Below are 15,105 nucleotides of genomic sequence, written 5' to 3'. Positions count from 1 at the left end.
ATCTCTCATTAGTAAGGTCTGTGAAACAGCCCAATTTCATGGAGTGTCTCCACACTATTGTCACCCATTCTTGGCAGCTGCTGGTACTAACTTGGAGATTCCCTATGCAAACAGTCTGATCCACCTATTAAGCAGCTAACAAATGTTACAGCCCCTGCCCTTACAAGCAGAGTGCCACCATGTCATAATGGTAATTGGTCTTGTTCTTATCAAGAAGTGCTCTGTTGTCCATTATCCCCTTGGGACTAATCAAACCTTTGAGGCAGACAAACATTTTGGCACAGGAAGAGGGGCAGGGAGAAAAAAATGGAGAAGGAAGGGTTGGTGTTTCATACATTTGTCTGTAACTGTGTACAGGGACGCAGGTGAGTAAGGAACAGGCAACACATAAAAACAAAAGTGTTCATGCAGTTTTGATGGCCCTTGAGGATGGAGAACTAGTAATTAAAACCTCCTTCACATTACTGGCTGTGAAGGAGGTTTTAATTACGGCAGCTTGGATATACTGTCCCTCACACTTCACCCTTTTAATAAACATGTTTATATTGTCATGAAATAAGGTTTGAACATTTCAGCTCAAAACACAAGGGCTTGAATTCTAAGTTGATCCTCAGTTCATGCAAAAGAGGACAATTTCCACCCGCTCTCCCCCTTAATTAGTAGTCCCATGCACTGTATGCCATACCATTCCCAAGAGTCCTGCAATCCCAACGGTACAGATTTGTGGGGGGCTGCAGAGGGAAGAAGGAGGTGAGAAAGCCCCGTTCTGTGGATGTGAACACTGTTCTGTTCATGAAAGGAAAGTTAGGATCCAAGCCAGATACTATATGACTGCGTTTTTACTCTTTTTTGCTGCAAGGATAACAACATCTTGTTCATTATTCTACTCGCACAGGAACTACATTGTTTCATCCATACACAGCGCAGTTATTTCCAGTGTAGCTACTTGGCATGAGCCTTAGTTTCACCCTTCCTTCATTTCATTAATAAGAATGAGCCACTGATGTGCATTGGCAATGCAATAAATTTATTTCAAATTTACGTACAAGAATTCCAGCTGCGTCCAGAAGTTCCTCCATTCTCATCGGCTGGGATGAATGGCTGTTTCCCCCCCCCTTTCCCATTTGTTTGGTTTTTTGTAATTAACGCTTAATAACTTAATAGAATTTTCTGCCACAAGGTGGGGTGATGACCATTGGCTTAGATTGCTTTAAAAGGGGGTTGGACAAATTCATGGAGAATCTCCATGTTCAGACGCAGTATGTCTCTAAATATCAGTGGTTAGGAGGCAAACAGTAGGGGAGACCCATTGTCTTTTCACCCTTTTGTTGCCTTTCCATGGGCTGCCGGAATAGGTGGCCCATTTTGCTTTGATCCAGCAAGGCTCATCTTATACTTGAATTTTTTTAAAGTTTATAAACGACTTAGAATAGGGACCTGTCTGTTTGACAATGATGTAGTACAATACTAGGAACTACATGAACAAAAGCACATAGTAAACAATACATATATAAATCATGGGAGGAAAAAGCACCCACGAGGTCACTCTCACCCATCTACACAGGGGATTTACTCCAGCTCTACTGTAGCTCCCTGACAATCATGGCACATGGCATACACCCCTCTCCGCAGCAAATGCAGGTTTTGATGCCATAAAAATGCTTTTTTGCAAATTTGTTTGATGGATTTTCCTGTCATGGCAGCTTCAGGGCAGTTTGTGAGCCGATGTGACCTCAACTGGCTTTGGTGCGGGCTGGGAGCAGCAGCATTGATTGGTGGAAAGGAAAGTTGCATCATGAAAGGGTGGACAGGAGGAGAGGAGTGGGCTAAACATGTCTACTCAGAAACAATACATTGTCTTCAATTGCACTTTACTGAGTATGGAGTAGAGAGGGGGTTCAGGAGAATTCCTTTGCCTTTTGGCTTAAATTTTCACTCATCCGGACCAGCGTAGGTGCAGAGAAATTTAATAAGTTTAAAAGGTGATTGCCCCCAAGTGACCCTTTCTCCTGCTGAGTAGGGATCTCCAAATTTTGTGAAATCCATCACGTGTGTGTTTCGTGGATTGTGCAATTTTGTTCATAGAGAGATGAATCCCGCTCATAGAGGGATTCTGTTTTTTTTGTCATGCGGAAAAATATGGAAATAATTCCAAAAGAGGGTTCGCAACAATTTTTATAATTTATGTTAGCACTTAACATTTCGCGTATTGTCTCCCATTCCGTTCAACTTTACCCCATGTATATTTTCCAGTCTCAGCAGAAACTTGCATATTTTCTTATGAATAAATTTGTGTAAATGTCAGGAAAGTTAAAAAAAAAACAGATCCGAAAGTCCACAGACTCCACGTGGCCTGAGGAGGTCAGTCTGCAGCAGATTCCTCAGGTCAGATTCTTAGAAATCTGAACTCATTTTAGTTTATCTTGAATTTCTCCAGCATTCCTACTGCCAAGAAAGGGTGGACATGAGTGGGCTAAATATATCTACTCAGAAGTAACTCATTGCCTTCAATTGCAGTTCACTGAGCACTCCACTCATCCGCTGCACCATACCTATGCAATTGATGATGTTCCGTTCTACTTTCAGGGCTCCACCCACCCAACCCCAAATTAATATGGTTTCAGGTGTCATTTGCCCTGTGAAAGCAGATTTTTGTCAATGTATATACTGCGTATTTGAGCTAATTCAATTTCTAGAAAATCTGCTTTTAAATGGAATTCCTTTGGAAAGCATCTCTATGTACATGGGGCCCTGCAGAAAGGTCCCATGGAAATCCTAAATTTGGCAGACAGATGGTGAAAACAAAGTAAGTCCTGTCTGCACAACTGCCACATAGACATGCTGTTCTATTTTGGCTAACCAGTTTTACCCTGACAAAAGGGTGCTTTCTGCTTTGTTGTTTTAAAATAAATTAAAACTAAACAGACAAAATGAATCTAATGCAGGACAAAAATGAAGATATATTGTTTAATCTCGTCTTTCCATTTGGAAAGAGGCAGAAATAATTCCGTACCGGAAGCCTGTGTTGTTGATTCCTCTCCTGCCATTACCGAGTTGTGTCTCTCTTTTTTGTATGTTAGCCATGGTAGATGCTCAGTCAAGACTATGGACAGTGTTGTTTCTAGCAGCATCAACTAAGTGGTTGACTGCCATATTTTTCAGCCATGTGGAACCAAAGTAAATAAGCCTATTGTAAAATGGAATCTTTAGCATAAATATTAGAAAAGTCCTTTTCATAATTTATTGCTTTTTGACCAATCTAAAGAAATAAATCACTTAACTTTCATGTAGGACTTTCTAGGTACTGCATAGCTGTTGCTTCCGCAACCCAATTGTTTGAGCTAATAACCTGCTTTTAGCAAAGATGTATGTAGGCTGTGTAGTAAAAAGCAGAGACATCACCTTGCCGACAAAGGTTCGTATCGTCAAAGCTATGGTTTTCCCAGTAGCAACATATGGCTGTGAGAGCTGGACTATAAGGAAGGCTGAGTGCCGAAGAATTGATGCTTTCGAACTGTGGTGCTGGAGAAGACTCTTACGAGTCCCCTGGACTGCAAGGAGGTCAAATCAGTCCATCCTAAAGGAAATCAACCCTGAGTGCTCATTGGAAGGACAGAGACTGAAGCTGAAGCTCAAATATTTTGGCCACCTAATGGCGAAGAGAAAACTCCCTGGAAAAGACCCTGATGCTGGGAAAGATTGAAGGCAAAAGGAGAAGGGGACGACAGAGGATGAGATGGCCTAGATAGCATCACCGATGCAATGAATATGAACTTGAGCACACTCTGGGAGAGAGCGGAGGACAGGAAGGCCTGGCGTGCTGTGGTCCATGGGGTCACGAAGAGTCAGACACGACTGAACAACCACAATGTATGCTGTGATTCCACAGGAGAAGAGAATGTGGTGGTGGGCATGGAATACAGCTTCCTGAGAATCTTAGCTTTCTTTCTTTTTTAAGGAGCAAGTTTCTAGCTCTCATGGCTGCAAAAATATGCTTGAAAGTCCATGGGCAATGTATGCTGAAATCTCAAAAGCAGAAGAGCTGGTCAGTAAGGGCCAAATGACCTGTTACATTAATGTTAGAGGGGCCGTAGTTCAGTGGTAGAGCACCTGCTTTCCATGCATAAAGCCCCAGGTTCAATCTCCCAATAAGGCTGGAAAGAATCCTGGAGAGCCACTGAAGAGCCAGTGCCAGTCAGTGTCGACAGTACTGGGCTAGATGGACCAAGGGTCTGACTCTGTATAAGACAGCTTCCTATGTTTGGTGGGGAGGGGCTGTAGCTCAGCCATAGAGCACCTGCTTTGCACACAGAAGCTCCCTGGTTCAACCCCCAGCATCTCCAGTAAGGCTGGAAAGAATCCTGGGGAGCCACTGCCAGGTAGTGTCGACAGTACTGTACTAGATGGACCAGTGGTGTGGCTCAGTATGAGGCAGCTTCCGATGTTCCTATTCACATAGTTTGTTCTTGCATTTTTAAAAACATTAAATAGCACTTGCTGGGGGCGGGGGCAGGGGCGGGGGCGGCAGGGAGAATCAGGATTAGATCTGTGGTGCAGGTGGAGAGATTTAAAACCCTTTCCTCTCATGCTGCAGTCTTGAAGAAAATCGCCCCCCTCCCCAAAGCTACCACTGACGCAAATATCAGCTTCGAGAGGGGATTTTCACCGGGACCGTGGTGTAGAACAGGAGTTTACTGCCTTTTTGGCCTTAAGGGCAAAATGTGGTGATTCCAGGAGATCCAGGGGCTGCACATGCATGCACACCAATGCTTGTGTACAGATACGCACAAACTGGAGTGGCTGGAAGGCACACAGACACCTATATACATAGGGGGATGGGATGCTGAGGAGTGCGGCGTATACACACACACACATGAACACAGGGGGTGCCTAGCGATGCCAAAGGGGTTGCTACGACCCTGATGAGCATGTCTGTTTTTGCACCCCCAGTAGTGGCACAGAAGCAGAAATGTTGGCTGCTTCAAGTCCTTCTCCTAGTGACCCCATAAGTTTTGCTACTTTTGTGCAGCCACCTGCAGTGCAGAAGCAGCAATCCGAGCCCCACCAACCCTGATTCAGTTGCTGCCATACTACCACCGTTAGCAGCTGTAAAGTAATTTACAGTAAAAACAACAAGGCCAAAACTATATGTTTAATGTAACGGTGTAGTTTGACCTTTGGATTTGTAGTGGTGGGATTCAGTGCCCCATATAGCTTTTGCCCTTGATTAACAGAACCAGAACGATACAAAATAGCAAACACTGCAGAACAAATGATGCCACATATGACAGTCAGGTTGAAGACTTTAAATTATCTTAACAAATGTTTATTTATTAATTCGTTCATTTCATTTCTATACCGCCCAATAGCTGAAGCTTTCTGGACAGTTCACAAAAATTAAAACCAAACAGCACACAACAAAACAAATTAAAATATACAGAACATTAAAACCACAGTATGTCAATTTTGTTGTTTTCAGTCGTTAAGTTGTGTCTGACTCTTCGTGACCCCATGGACCATAGCACGCCAGGCCTTCCTGTCCTCCACTCTCTCCCGGAGTGTCCTCAAGTTCATATTAATTGCATCCGTGATGCTATCTAGCCATCTCATGCTCTGCTGTCCCCTTCTCCTTTTGCCTTCAATCTTTCCCAGCATCAGGGTCTTTTCCAGGGAGTTTTCTCTTCGCATTAGGTGGCCAACATATTTGAGCTTCAGTATCTGTCCTTCCAATGAGCACTCAGGGTTGATTTCCTTTAGGATTGACTGATTTGACCTCCTTGCAGTCCAGGGGACTCATAAGAGTCTTCTCCAGCACCACAGTTCGAAAGCATCGATTCTTCAGCGTTCAACCTTCCTTATAGTCCAGCTCTCACGGTCATACGTTGCAACTGGGAAAACCATAGCTTTGATTATACGAACCTTTGTCACCAAGGTGATGTCTCTGCTTCTTACTATGCTGTCTAGGTTTGCCATAGCTTTCCTCCGAAGGAGCAAGCGTGTTTTAATTTCATGGCTACAGTCACCGTCTGCATTGCCCTTCTTTGGAACTGGAATATAAACTGACCTTTTCCAGTCTTGCAGCCACTGTTGAGTGTTCCAAATTTGTTGGCATATTGAGTGCAGCACTTTAACAGCATCATCTTTTAGGATTCTAAAAAGCTCAGCTGGAATACCATCATCTCTGCTAGCTTTGTTGTTAGTAATGCTTCCTAAGGCCCACTTGACTCCACTCTCTAGGATGTCTGGCTCAAGTTCAGTGACTGCACTATCATGGCTATCAGGGACATTAAGATCTTTCCTGTATAGTTCTTCTGTGTATTCTTTCCACCTCTTCTTAATCTCATCTGCTTCTGTTAGGTCCCTGCCTTCTTTGTCCTTTATCATGCCCGTCTTTGCACAAAACGTTCCCTTGAGATCTCCAATTTTCTTGAAAAGATCTCTAGTCTTTTCTATTGTTTTCCTCGATTTCTTTGCATTGTTCATTTAAGAAGGCCTTCTTGTCTCTCCTTGCTATTCTCTGGAACTCTGCATTCAGTTGGATATATCTTCCCCTTTCTCCCTTGCTTTTTGCTTCCCTTCTTTCCTCAGCTACTTGTAAAGCCTCATCAGACAGCCACTTTGCTTTCTTGCATGTCTTTTTCTTTGGGATGGATTGAGTTGCTGCCTCCTGAACAATGTTACGGACCTCCGTCCATAGTTCCTCAGGCACTCTGTCTATCAGGTCTAATCCCTGAAATCTATTCCTCACCTCCACTGTATATTCATAAGGGATATGATTCAGGTCATACCTGAATGGTTTAGTGGTTTTCCCTACGTGTTTAAATTTAAGCCGAAATTTTGCAACAAGAAGCTCATGATCTGAGCCACAGTCAGCTCCAGGTCTTGTTTTGACTGACTGTATAGAGTTTCTCCACCTTTGGCTGCAAAATACATCATCAATCTGATTTCAATATTGACCATCTGGTGATGTCCATGTGTAGAGTCGCCTCTTGTGCTGCTGGAAAAGCGTGTTTGCTATGATCAGAGTGTTCCCTTGGCAAAACTTTATTAGCCTTTGTCCTGCCTCATTTTGTACACCAAGGCCATGCTTGCCTGTTATCCCAGTTATTTCTTGGCTTCCTACTTTAGCATTCCAATCCCCTATGATGAAAAGGACATCTTTTTTTGGTGTTAGTTCTGGAAGGTGTTGTAGGTCTTCACAGAATCGATCAACCTCAGCTTCTTTGGCCTCAGTGTTTGGGGCATGGACTTGAATTACCGTGATGTTGAATGGTTTGCCTTGGATTCGTACTGAGATAATTCTATTGTTTTTGAGATTGTACCCCAGTACTGCTTTTCCCACCCTTTTATTGACTATGAGTGCTACTCCATTTCTTCTAAGGGATTCTTGCCCGCAGTAGTAGATATAATGGTCACCTGAATTAAATTCGCCCATGCTTGTCCATTTTAGTTCGCGGATTCCCAAGATGTTGATGTTCAATCTTGCCATCTCATGTTTGACCACCTCCAGCTTACCTTGATTCATTGATCTTACATTCCAGGTTCCTAAACAATAATGTTCTTTACAGCATCGGACTTTCTTTTCACCACCAGACACATCCACAGCTGAGTGTCCTTTCGGCTGCGGCCCAGCCGCTTCACTCTTTCTGGTGCTACTTGGAAATTCCCTCTGCTCTTCCCCAGTAGTATATTGGACACCTTCCGACCTGAGGGGCTCATCTTCCGGCATCATATCTTTTAGCCTTGTGATACGCTTCATGGGGTTTTCTTGGCAAGAATACTGGAGTGGGTTGCCATTTCCTTCTCCAGTGGACCACATTTTGTCAGAACTCTCCGCCATGACCTGTCCGTCTTGGGTGGCCCTGCATGGCATAGCTTATGACTTCACTGAGTTATGCAAGCCCCTTTGCCACAACAAGGCAGTGATCCATGAAGGGGCAAAGGGGTAATATGACAATACAACCACAATAAAACCTAGCAGCAGTGCAGGAATTTAAAATACAGATTTAAAACAGCAAAGCTAAAAGTCTAGAAAGCTAAAATGCTAAAATGCCTGGGATAATAAAAAGATCTTCACCTGGCGCCAAAAGGAATACAATGTAGTTGACAGGCGAACCTCACTAGGGAGCTCATTCCACACTCGGGGTACCACAGCAGAAAAAGCTCTCCTTCTAGTAGCCACCCGCCTCACTTCCTTTGGCAGGGGCTCACGGAGAAGTGCCGCTGAGGATGATCTTAAGATCCGGGCAGGCACATATGGGAGGAGGCGATCCTTCAGATAACCTGGCCCCAAGCCGTTAAGGGCTTTAAATGTTAATACCTGCACTTTGAATCAGGCCCGGAAATGGACTGGCAGCCAGCGCAGCTGAAAAAGTACTGGCGTAATATGAGCTCAGTGGCCAGTCGCTGTTAACAATTTTGCTGCCCTACTTTGGACCAGCTGAAGTTTCCGGACTGTTTTCAAAGGCAGCCCCACGTATAACACATTGCAGTAATCCAGACAAGAAGTTATCAGAGCATGGATAACTGTAGCAAGGCTATCTCTGTCCAGATAAGGGTAGTTGGTATACTAAGCTGATAAAAAGTGCTCCATGCCACTGAGTTCACCTGTGCCTCAAGTGACAGTTCTGGATCCAAGAGCACCCCCAAACTACGAACCTGATCCTTTAGGGGGAGTGCAACCCCTTCCAGAACAAGTTGAATATCACCTAGCCAGACAGATGAACCACCCACTAACAGTACCTCCGTCTTGTCTGGATTGAGTTTCAGTTTATTGGCCCTCATCCAGTCCATTACCGTGCCCAGGCACTGATTCAGAACAGCCACTGTCTCACCTGGGTTTGATGAGAAAGAGAGGTAGAGCTAGGTGTCATCCACATATTGATGGCACCTCAGCTCACACCTCCGGATAACCTCCCCCAGCGGTTTCATGTAGACGTTAAACAGCATGGGGGATAAAATAGAGCCCTGTGGATCCCCATGGCACAATTTCCATGGCACAGAACAATAATCCCCCAGCACCACCTTCTGGAATCGGCCATCCAAGTAGGAACAGAACTACTGTAGTGCAGTGCCTCCAACTCCCAACCCAGACAATCTATCGAGAAGGATACCATGGTCGATGGTATCAAAAGCCGCTGAGAGGTCCAGGAGAATCAACAGGGTCGCACTCCCCCTGTCCCTCTCCCGGCAGAGGTCATCCCACAGGGCGACCAAGGCAATTTCTGTTCCAAAGCCAGGCCTGAAGCCCGACTGAAATGGATCTAGATAATCTGTTTCATTCAACAGTGCCTGGAGCTGTCCTGCAACCACTCGCTCAAGCACCTTGCCCAGGAAGGGGATGTTGGCCACTGGCCTATAATTGTTAACATCCTCTGGGTCCAGGTTAGGCTTTTTCAGGAGTGGTCTAATTACCACCTCTTTTAAAGTGGCAGGCACCACTCCCTCTCTCAAGGAGGAATTTACAACCTCCTGGACCCAGCCAGACATCCCCTCCTTGTTTGATTTAATAAGCCATGAAGGGCAAGGGAAGGGTCAAGCACACAAGTGGTCGATCAGACTTGGCCAAGCACCTTGTCCGCATCCTCAGGCCTCAGTAACTGAAACTCATCCAACAAAACTGGACCAGACAGTGCTCTGAACGCCTCAACGAATGGAACTGCATTAATCATGGTGTCCAATTCAAGATGAATCTGAGCGACTTTATCTTCAAAGTGCCGTGCAAACTCATCACAGCGTGCCACCGAGGGTTCCACCGTCTCTCTCCCTGGCCCAGAATGTAACAGGCCGCAAACCACTCGGAAAATCTCCACTGGATGACACTGAGAAGATGCAATGCTGGTGGAGAAGAACTGTCTCTTTTCCCCCCTCACCGCCACAGAGTAGGCTCGATAGTGAGCTCTTACCCGTGTTCGGTCAGACTCAGCACGAGTTTTCCTCCACCTGCATTCTAGCCGTCTCCCCTCTTGCTTCATTGCCCTCAGTTCAGGTGTATACCAAAGAGCTGGCTGGGCTCTGCTCAGAGGGAGAGGGCACTTGGGCGCAACCATGTCAACCGCCCAAGTCATCTCTGCATTCCACAGAGCGACCTGGGCTTCAACAGGCGCACCAGCCATACCTGCAGGAAAATCCCCAAGAGCCCTCTGGAATCCATTAGCCTCCGGGGGCGGACCATTTTAATAGGTCCCCCACCATTGCAGAGGGGGAAGGCTGCCAGGAGTCTAAACCTCAACAGGAAGTGATCTGACCATAACAAAGGGACAGATGTTAATTCCTCCACCTCACCATCCTCCTGCCCAGTCGAGAAAACCAGATCAAGCATGTGTCCTTTTGTATGCGTTGGACCAATGACATGTTGGGACATCCCCATGGTTGTCATGGTGGCCATGAAGTCCTGAGCTGCCCCAGATACAGCGGCCTTGGCATGGAAGTTGAGATCCCCCAGGACCATCATCCTAGGGGTCCTCAACACCAAGTCCGAGACCATCTCCATCAGCTCAGGCAGGGACTCTGATGGGCAGCAGGGTGGGCAGTATACCAACAGAATCCCTAATCTGGCCTGGGTACCCAACACAAGGTACAAACACTCAAGATCTAAACTTGAATGAGCAGGAAGGCTAGAGAAGGAGATTGAATTCCTATAGACCACAGCAACTCCCCTCCCCTCAAGTCAGTGTTGGTGCTGCACTGAGTACCCAGGAGGGCACAGCTGGGAGAGAGTAATCCCTCCCAGTTCCCCCACCCAGGTCTCAGTAATACATACCAGGTCAACCCCCTCATCCACAATCAAATCATAGATGTGGGAGATTTTATTTTGGGCTGACCTGGCATTCAGCAGCAGCACCAGACCCAAGGGCAGACTGGTAAGGCTGCCAGGAACCATCAGGTTGGGGGAAGAACCAGAAGAGGGGACAGCTGTAAGGTGCCTAGCCCCTCTTCTCCTCAGCTGGCCTGTTAATCCCCCAATGCCATACCTCCCCCTGCCCATGACCACAGTTATGGTGGCACCTCCCCGACCCCCTGAGTTGCACAATAGTCCTCCCAGGCACATATTAAAATGTTAAGATATAAAATATACAACAATATACAAGAATATAAAAGAGAACAGCAGCTAAGAAGGAGCAGTTAAAATCTATGTTTGCCCCTTTCTCCTTCGTCTTTAACGCTGCTGCCCTCTGCTGCTATTTGCTGCTGGTATCTGTGGCTGATGGTGTCTCTGGAGAGGAGGTGGGTGGGTCTTCATGTGCTGTTCCATGCGTCTCTAAGTGCGATGCCAAGTGCACACTTAGCGCTGCATTTGGTGCGATGCCGAGGCGCTGCCTCTGGCAGCCCCGCCTTAAGTACCTGTTTGGCAGGGGCAGAAACAGGCTCAGGATCCACCTGGTGCAGCTGGCTGGTCCTCCTTCCCCACAAGCTCCTTCCCGAGCAGCCTCTGGCAGCCCCGCCTTAAAAGACTGTATTTATGTTTTAAAGCAAAGCCCTGGCTTTTATAGACTTGTTTCAAACATTTTGCCTAATCCAATAGACTGCAATTTTCCATCTATTTTACATATATAGCCAAAAAGAATGTACTTAAATCTGTATAGCCATTAAAATGACTAAACTCTCTGCTTTTGATTGCACTGGGACCTTTGCTTGTGGTGTTGCATTTCCTGATACTATGTAGGGCCTCTTTGTCTCATTTCAGCTACCAACAGGAGATCAGTAGAAATTTCTAGTCCTCCAAAATCCATCTCTGATGCAGACTTATCAAAAAAGAAAAGTGTAAAGAAGACCAAAGGTGGAATTAAGGTAGGAAGATTGTGTTGTTTATGTCAATACAGTCTCCAATGGAGAAAACCCAAGTCACCATCACCATTTTTGCATAGTACATAGCTTCTAGATGAGGATTGGGGAAACTTTTTGGGTCTGAGGGCAGATCACCTCCCATGTATGCTGGGTGATATCAGGGCATGGGGCCCATCTGTGATGACTCCATGATGCCATTGGGTCCCCAGCTGAAGTATTGGCTGGAATTTTTCCAGCTAGTGTCTTAGTCAATGAGCCAGCTTTGTTCTATGGGGGCCTTTCCCAGATAAATAGATTTTACAGCAGAGTCTTAAACTGTGATTAAAGATTTCTCAAGCCCCTCCCCTACCTCATCTGAGCATCAAAACAGATTTTTGTTTTATTGTAAGGATACCATTTACTTTTTGGTGTCATTTTCTCATCATAGTAAACAGAGAGAGCTTTGAATTGACTCATACACTGAAAGAGCCTAGTTGCTTTGTTTATCAGCTTTATGATTCTAGCCCTTATGTTTTCTGTCTATGTCTCCTCTCCTTTCCTCACCTCAGCATATTGACTATTGGGACCCATTGTTTCACCCATCCTATCTTCATACTTCCTTGTTTTATGCATCCATCAAGCCACTTTCTTCCCCGCTTCAAATCCCTCGTCAATTTACTGATGACACTAGAGAATCTGCTTTTCTAACTTTATCCAAGCCTTAATTTCAGCCAGTGAGAGCAGCCACTTCCAGTTAAAAGAATGAAGTAGCAGGTGATGAGAAATGCTCTGCCAGAGATTAATAGACAATGCTGAGCAAGATGGACCAATGGTCTAACTTGGTCTAAAGGAAGTTCCTATGAGTTCACGGATGTTAGAGTATTTTCTACTAGAATTCTTGGGAATGAAAATGCATTGAACACAGAACAAAAGAAAAAAAGTGTGTACGGTCAATGTACATTGGGACCTACCTCATATTGATCACACGCAAGAGCCACTGCTGAGTAGGATTTTCACAGCGTGTGAAAGTGGCTCCAAGATGCTGGCAGATTTCGTGGTAAAACACATTGACAAGCCACTACTGCCAGCTTTCTGACTGCTAGCTTTATACAGAGCATTGCACCACAGAAGAAATAAACCCTTAGTCAGAAACCTTTCTCTTGTGTTTTTCAAAATCATTATCCAGATTGAAGTGATGCATGAAGCGAGTCAGGGAGGTTCCAGCAGAATCTTAGTGATGAGCGAAAGTGAAGAAAATCTTTCCACCAGGAGGAGGTAAGGATGAAGCCAGTTTCTACCAGCAGAAATCAGTAGTTATTTAAAGAAAAATTAGAACCTAAGCACCCCAACCTATGCTGCACTAAATGCAATGGTCTGTGGATCACACAGCTTACGAGCTTGCTACACACAGCAAACCTTCGGACTGGACTACTAACATTTTAGGGGGGCCGCGGTGGCTTAGTGGTTAAGACGCTGAACTGCAGACTGGAAGGTCAGCAGGTCAGCAGTTCAAGACCCGAGTGCTGCGTGACGGAGTGAGCTCCCGTCTTCAGTCCCAGCTTCTGCCAACCTAGCCGTTCGAAAGCAAGAAATTGCAAGTAGATAAATAGGTACCGTTTCGGCGGGAAAGGTAACAGCATTCCGTGCACCTCGGTGTTCAGTCATGCCAGCCATATGACCACGGAAGCGTCTTCGGACAGCGCTGGCTCTTCGGCTTAGAAACGGGGATGAGCACCGCACCTTTCACGAATGTCCCTCCAGGCGGCGGGTCCCGGCAGCGGTTTGGCAAGTCTTCGTCAGGGGCGGGGGCAGCAGCCGGTCTTTTTTTAGTTTTTGTAAAGCATCCAAGAGTAGAAAACTGCCAGTCAAGTATCACCTAGATGAATGGAGACAGCCATTTCCCCCCCAGTAGTACTCTTGGGAACAACACTATGAATGCCTATTGGGGCATTCTGTTTGGGATTAGAAAAAACATTGGTGGATTGCTCAGACACCTCTGCCACTGCTTCAAGTGGTGGCGAAACTTTTTTTGTGGTTAAAAAAAAGAACTCCCGGCCACCACATCATTAATGGAGAGTCACTCCCCCACAAAGTTAGAATTCGCCCTAACCCACCAAGAGCCGCTGGACATCTGACACCACCGCTCTTACAGGAGATAGGGGAATATTCAACCCACCACTAGTTCAGACATTTATCGAAGGACAACTAGTTTATAATTTAGGTAGGGCTAAAGCAAGACACTTTTACTTTTCTATGAGCACATTTAAACTTAAGATGGTTTAATACCCATTCCATCTCTCAAAGTGAACTAGGAACTGTAGGGATGGATCTAGGATCTGCTTTTCAAAGATGGTGTTCTGCTGTGGCTGGTTCAGGCTCGGGTCCTGAGGCAGTCTATGGGGCAAATCCGTCTCGAAGGTCAAAAGGCAGTCAGAGGTCAAAAGCACAGGCAAACACTCCAAGAAAACAGGGTCTAATCAGACATCTAGGGGTCAGCTATGTTAGAGATCAGTCCAAGGAGAAGCAAGGTTTTGAGGTACTGGAAGCTGAAATACGATGTTGTTCCAGCAGCCCTCTTGCCTAGGACTAAGGCTTATAAGATGGAACTTCCAGGGCCCCATCCAAGACTCAGCTGCAATGCATTAGGCTTCTGGAAGAATTCCTCCTTGCGAGGAGGGCCCTATTCACAAGGAGTTCTTTATTCACGAGGAGCCTTCCTTTATAAACAGGCACTCCTTCTCACAGAGGTTGTTCTGGCTGGCTGTCAAGGGCTTCTTGGAGGCCTCTCTCAGTCTAATCCAGTAGCCAAGTCCAGACACAGACAAATGGATTCTTTTCAAAGCTTTATTCCTCTTTTACAACTTAACTCTACTGTTAGCAACTAGATCTGAGCAGCACAGTACCTATGCCCTAAGTTGGAACAGTTGGTCCCCATTTGAAAGGGAATTACTGGCAGACCCCTGAACTTAAGGACTAGGGAGAGTCCCTCCCCCTTTCCCTTGGATCCTCTGGGCGCAGCCGTTGTTTGCGCGCCAACCAGGCACTACGCCTTTCTGCGCCCTCCATTTGGCGCCACTCTCTGCGTCGGCGTCGCGCGTCCATCAAGTCTGCTTCCCATGCTCTGTCACTCCCAGGACTGCTATCTAAGCTAGGAATGCGGGTGGGAGGAATCTCCATCAGCTGTGGGCCCTGGGAAAGAGGAGCGCACTCCTCTCCCAGGAGCGACTCCTCTTCCTCAGAATCAGAACTACTCTGGGATTCTATGGGCTCAGTGTCCACACTGACACCGGCCTCTTGAGATAGCAAGTTCCCCTCCTCTTATGGGGATGGACCCACTGC

The 15,105-nt window shown here is 46.0% G+C and overlaps 1 protein-coding gene across 1 annotated transcript in view; it reads left to right on the top strand.

Annotated features, from left to right (window-relative positions):
• Positions 1–15,105, top strand: part of MCF2L2 (MCF.2 cell line derived transforming sequence-like 2) — a 344,940-nt gene that overhangs the window by 146,203 nt on the left and 183,632 nt on the right. The window contains exons 14-15 of the mRNA XM_084847599.1: positions 11,687–11,790; positions 12,953–13,041. Of these exons, the coding sequence (XP_084703725.1) occupies positions 11,687–11,790; positions 12,953–13,041 (193 nt within the window). The remainder of the gene's footprint in view (positions 1–11,686; positions 11,791–12,952; positions 13,042–15,105) is intronic.

This window comes from Heloderma suspectum, chromosome 3, assembly GCF_057233095.1.
Source record: "Heloderma suspectum isolate Gila_16-S chromosome 3, 16-S_ref, whole genome shotgun sequence".
NCBI lineage: Eukaryota > Metazoa > Chordata > Lepidosauria > Squamata > Helodermatidae > Heloderma > Heloderma suspectum.
This window is presented reverse-complemented; position numbering and strand designations above follow the sequence as displayed.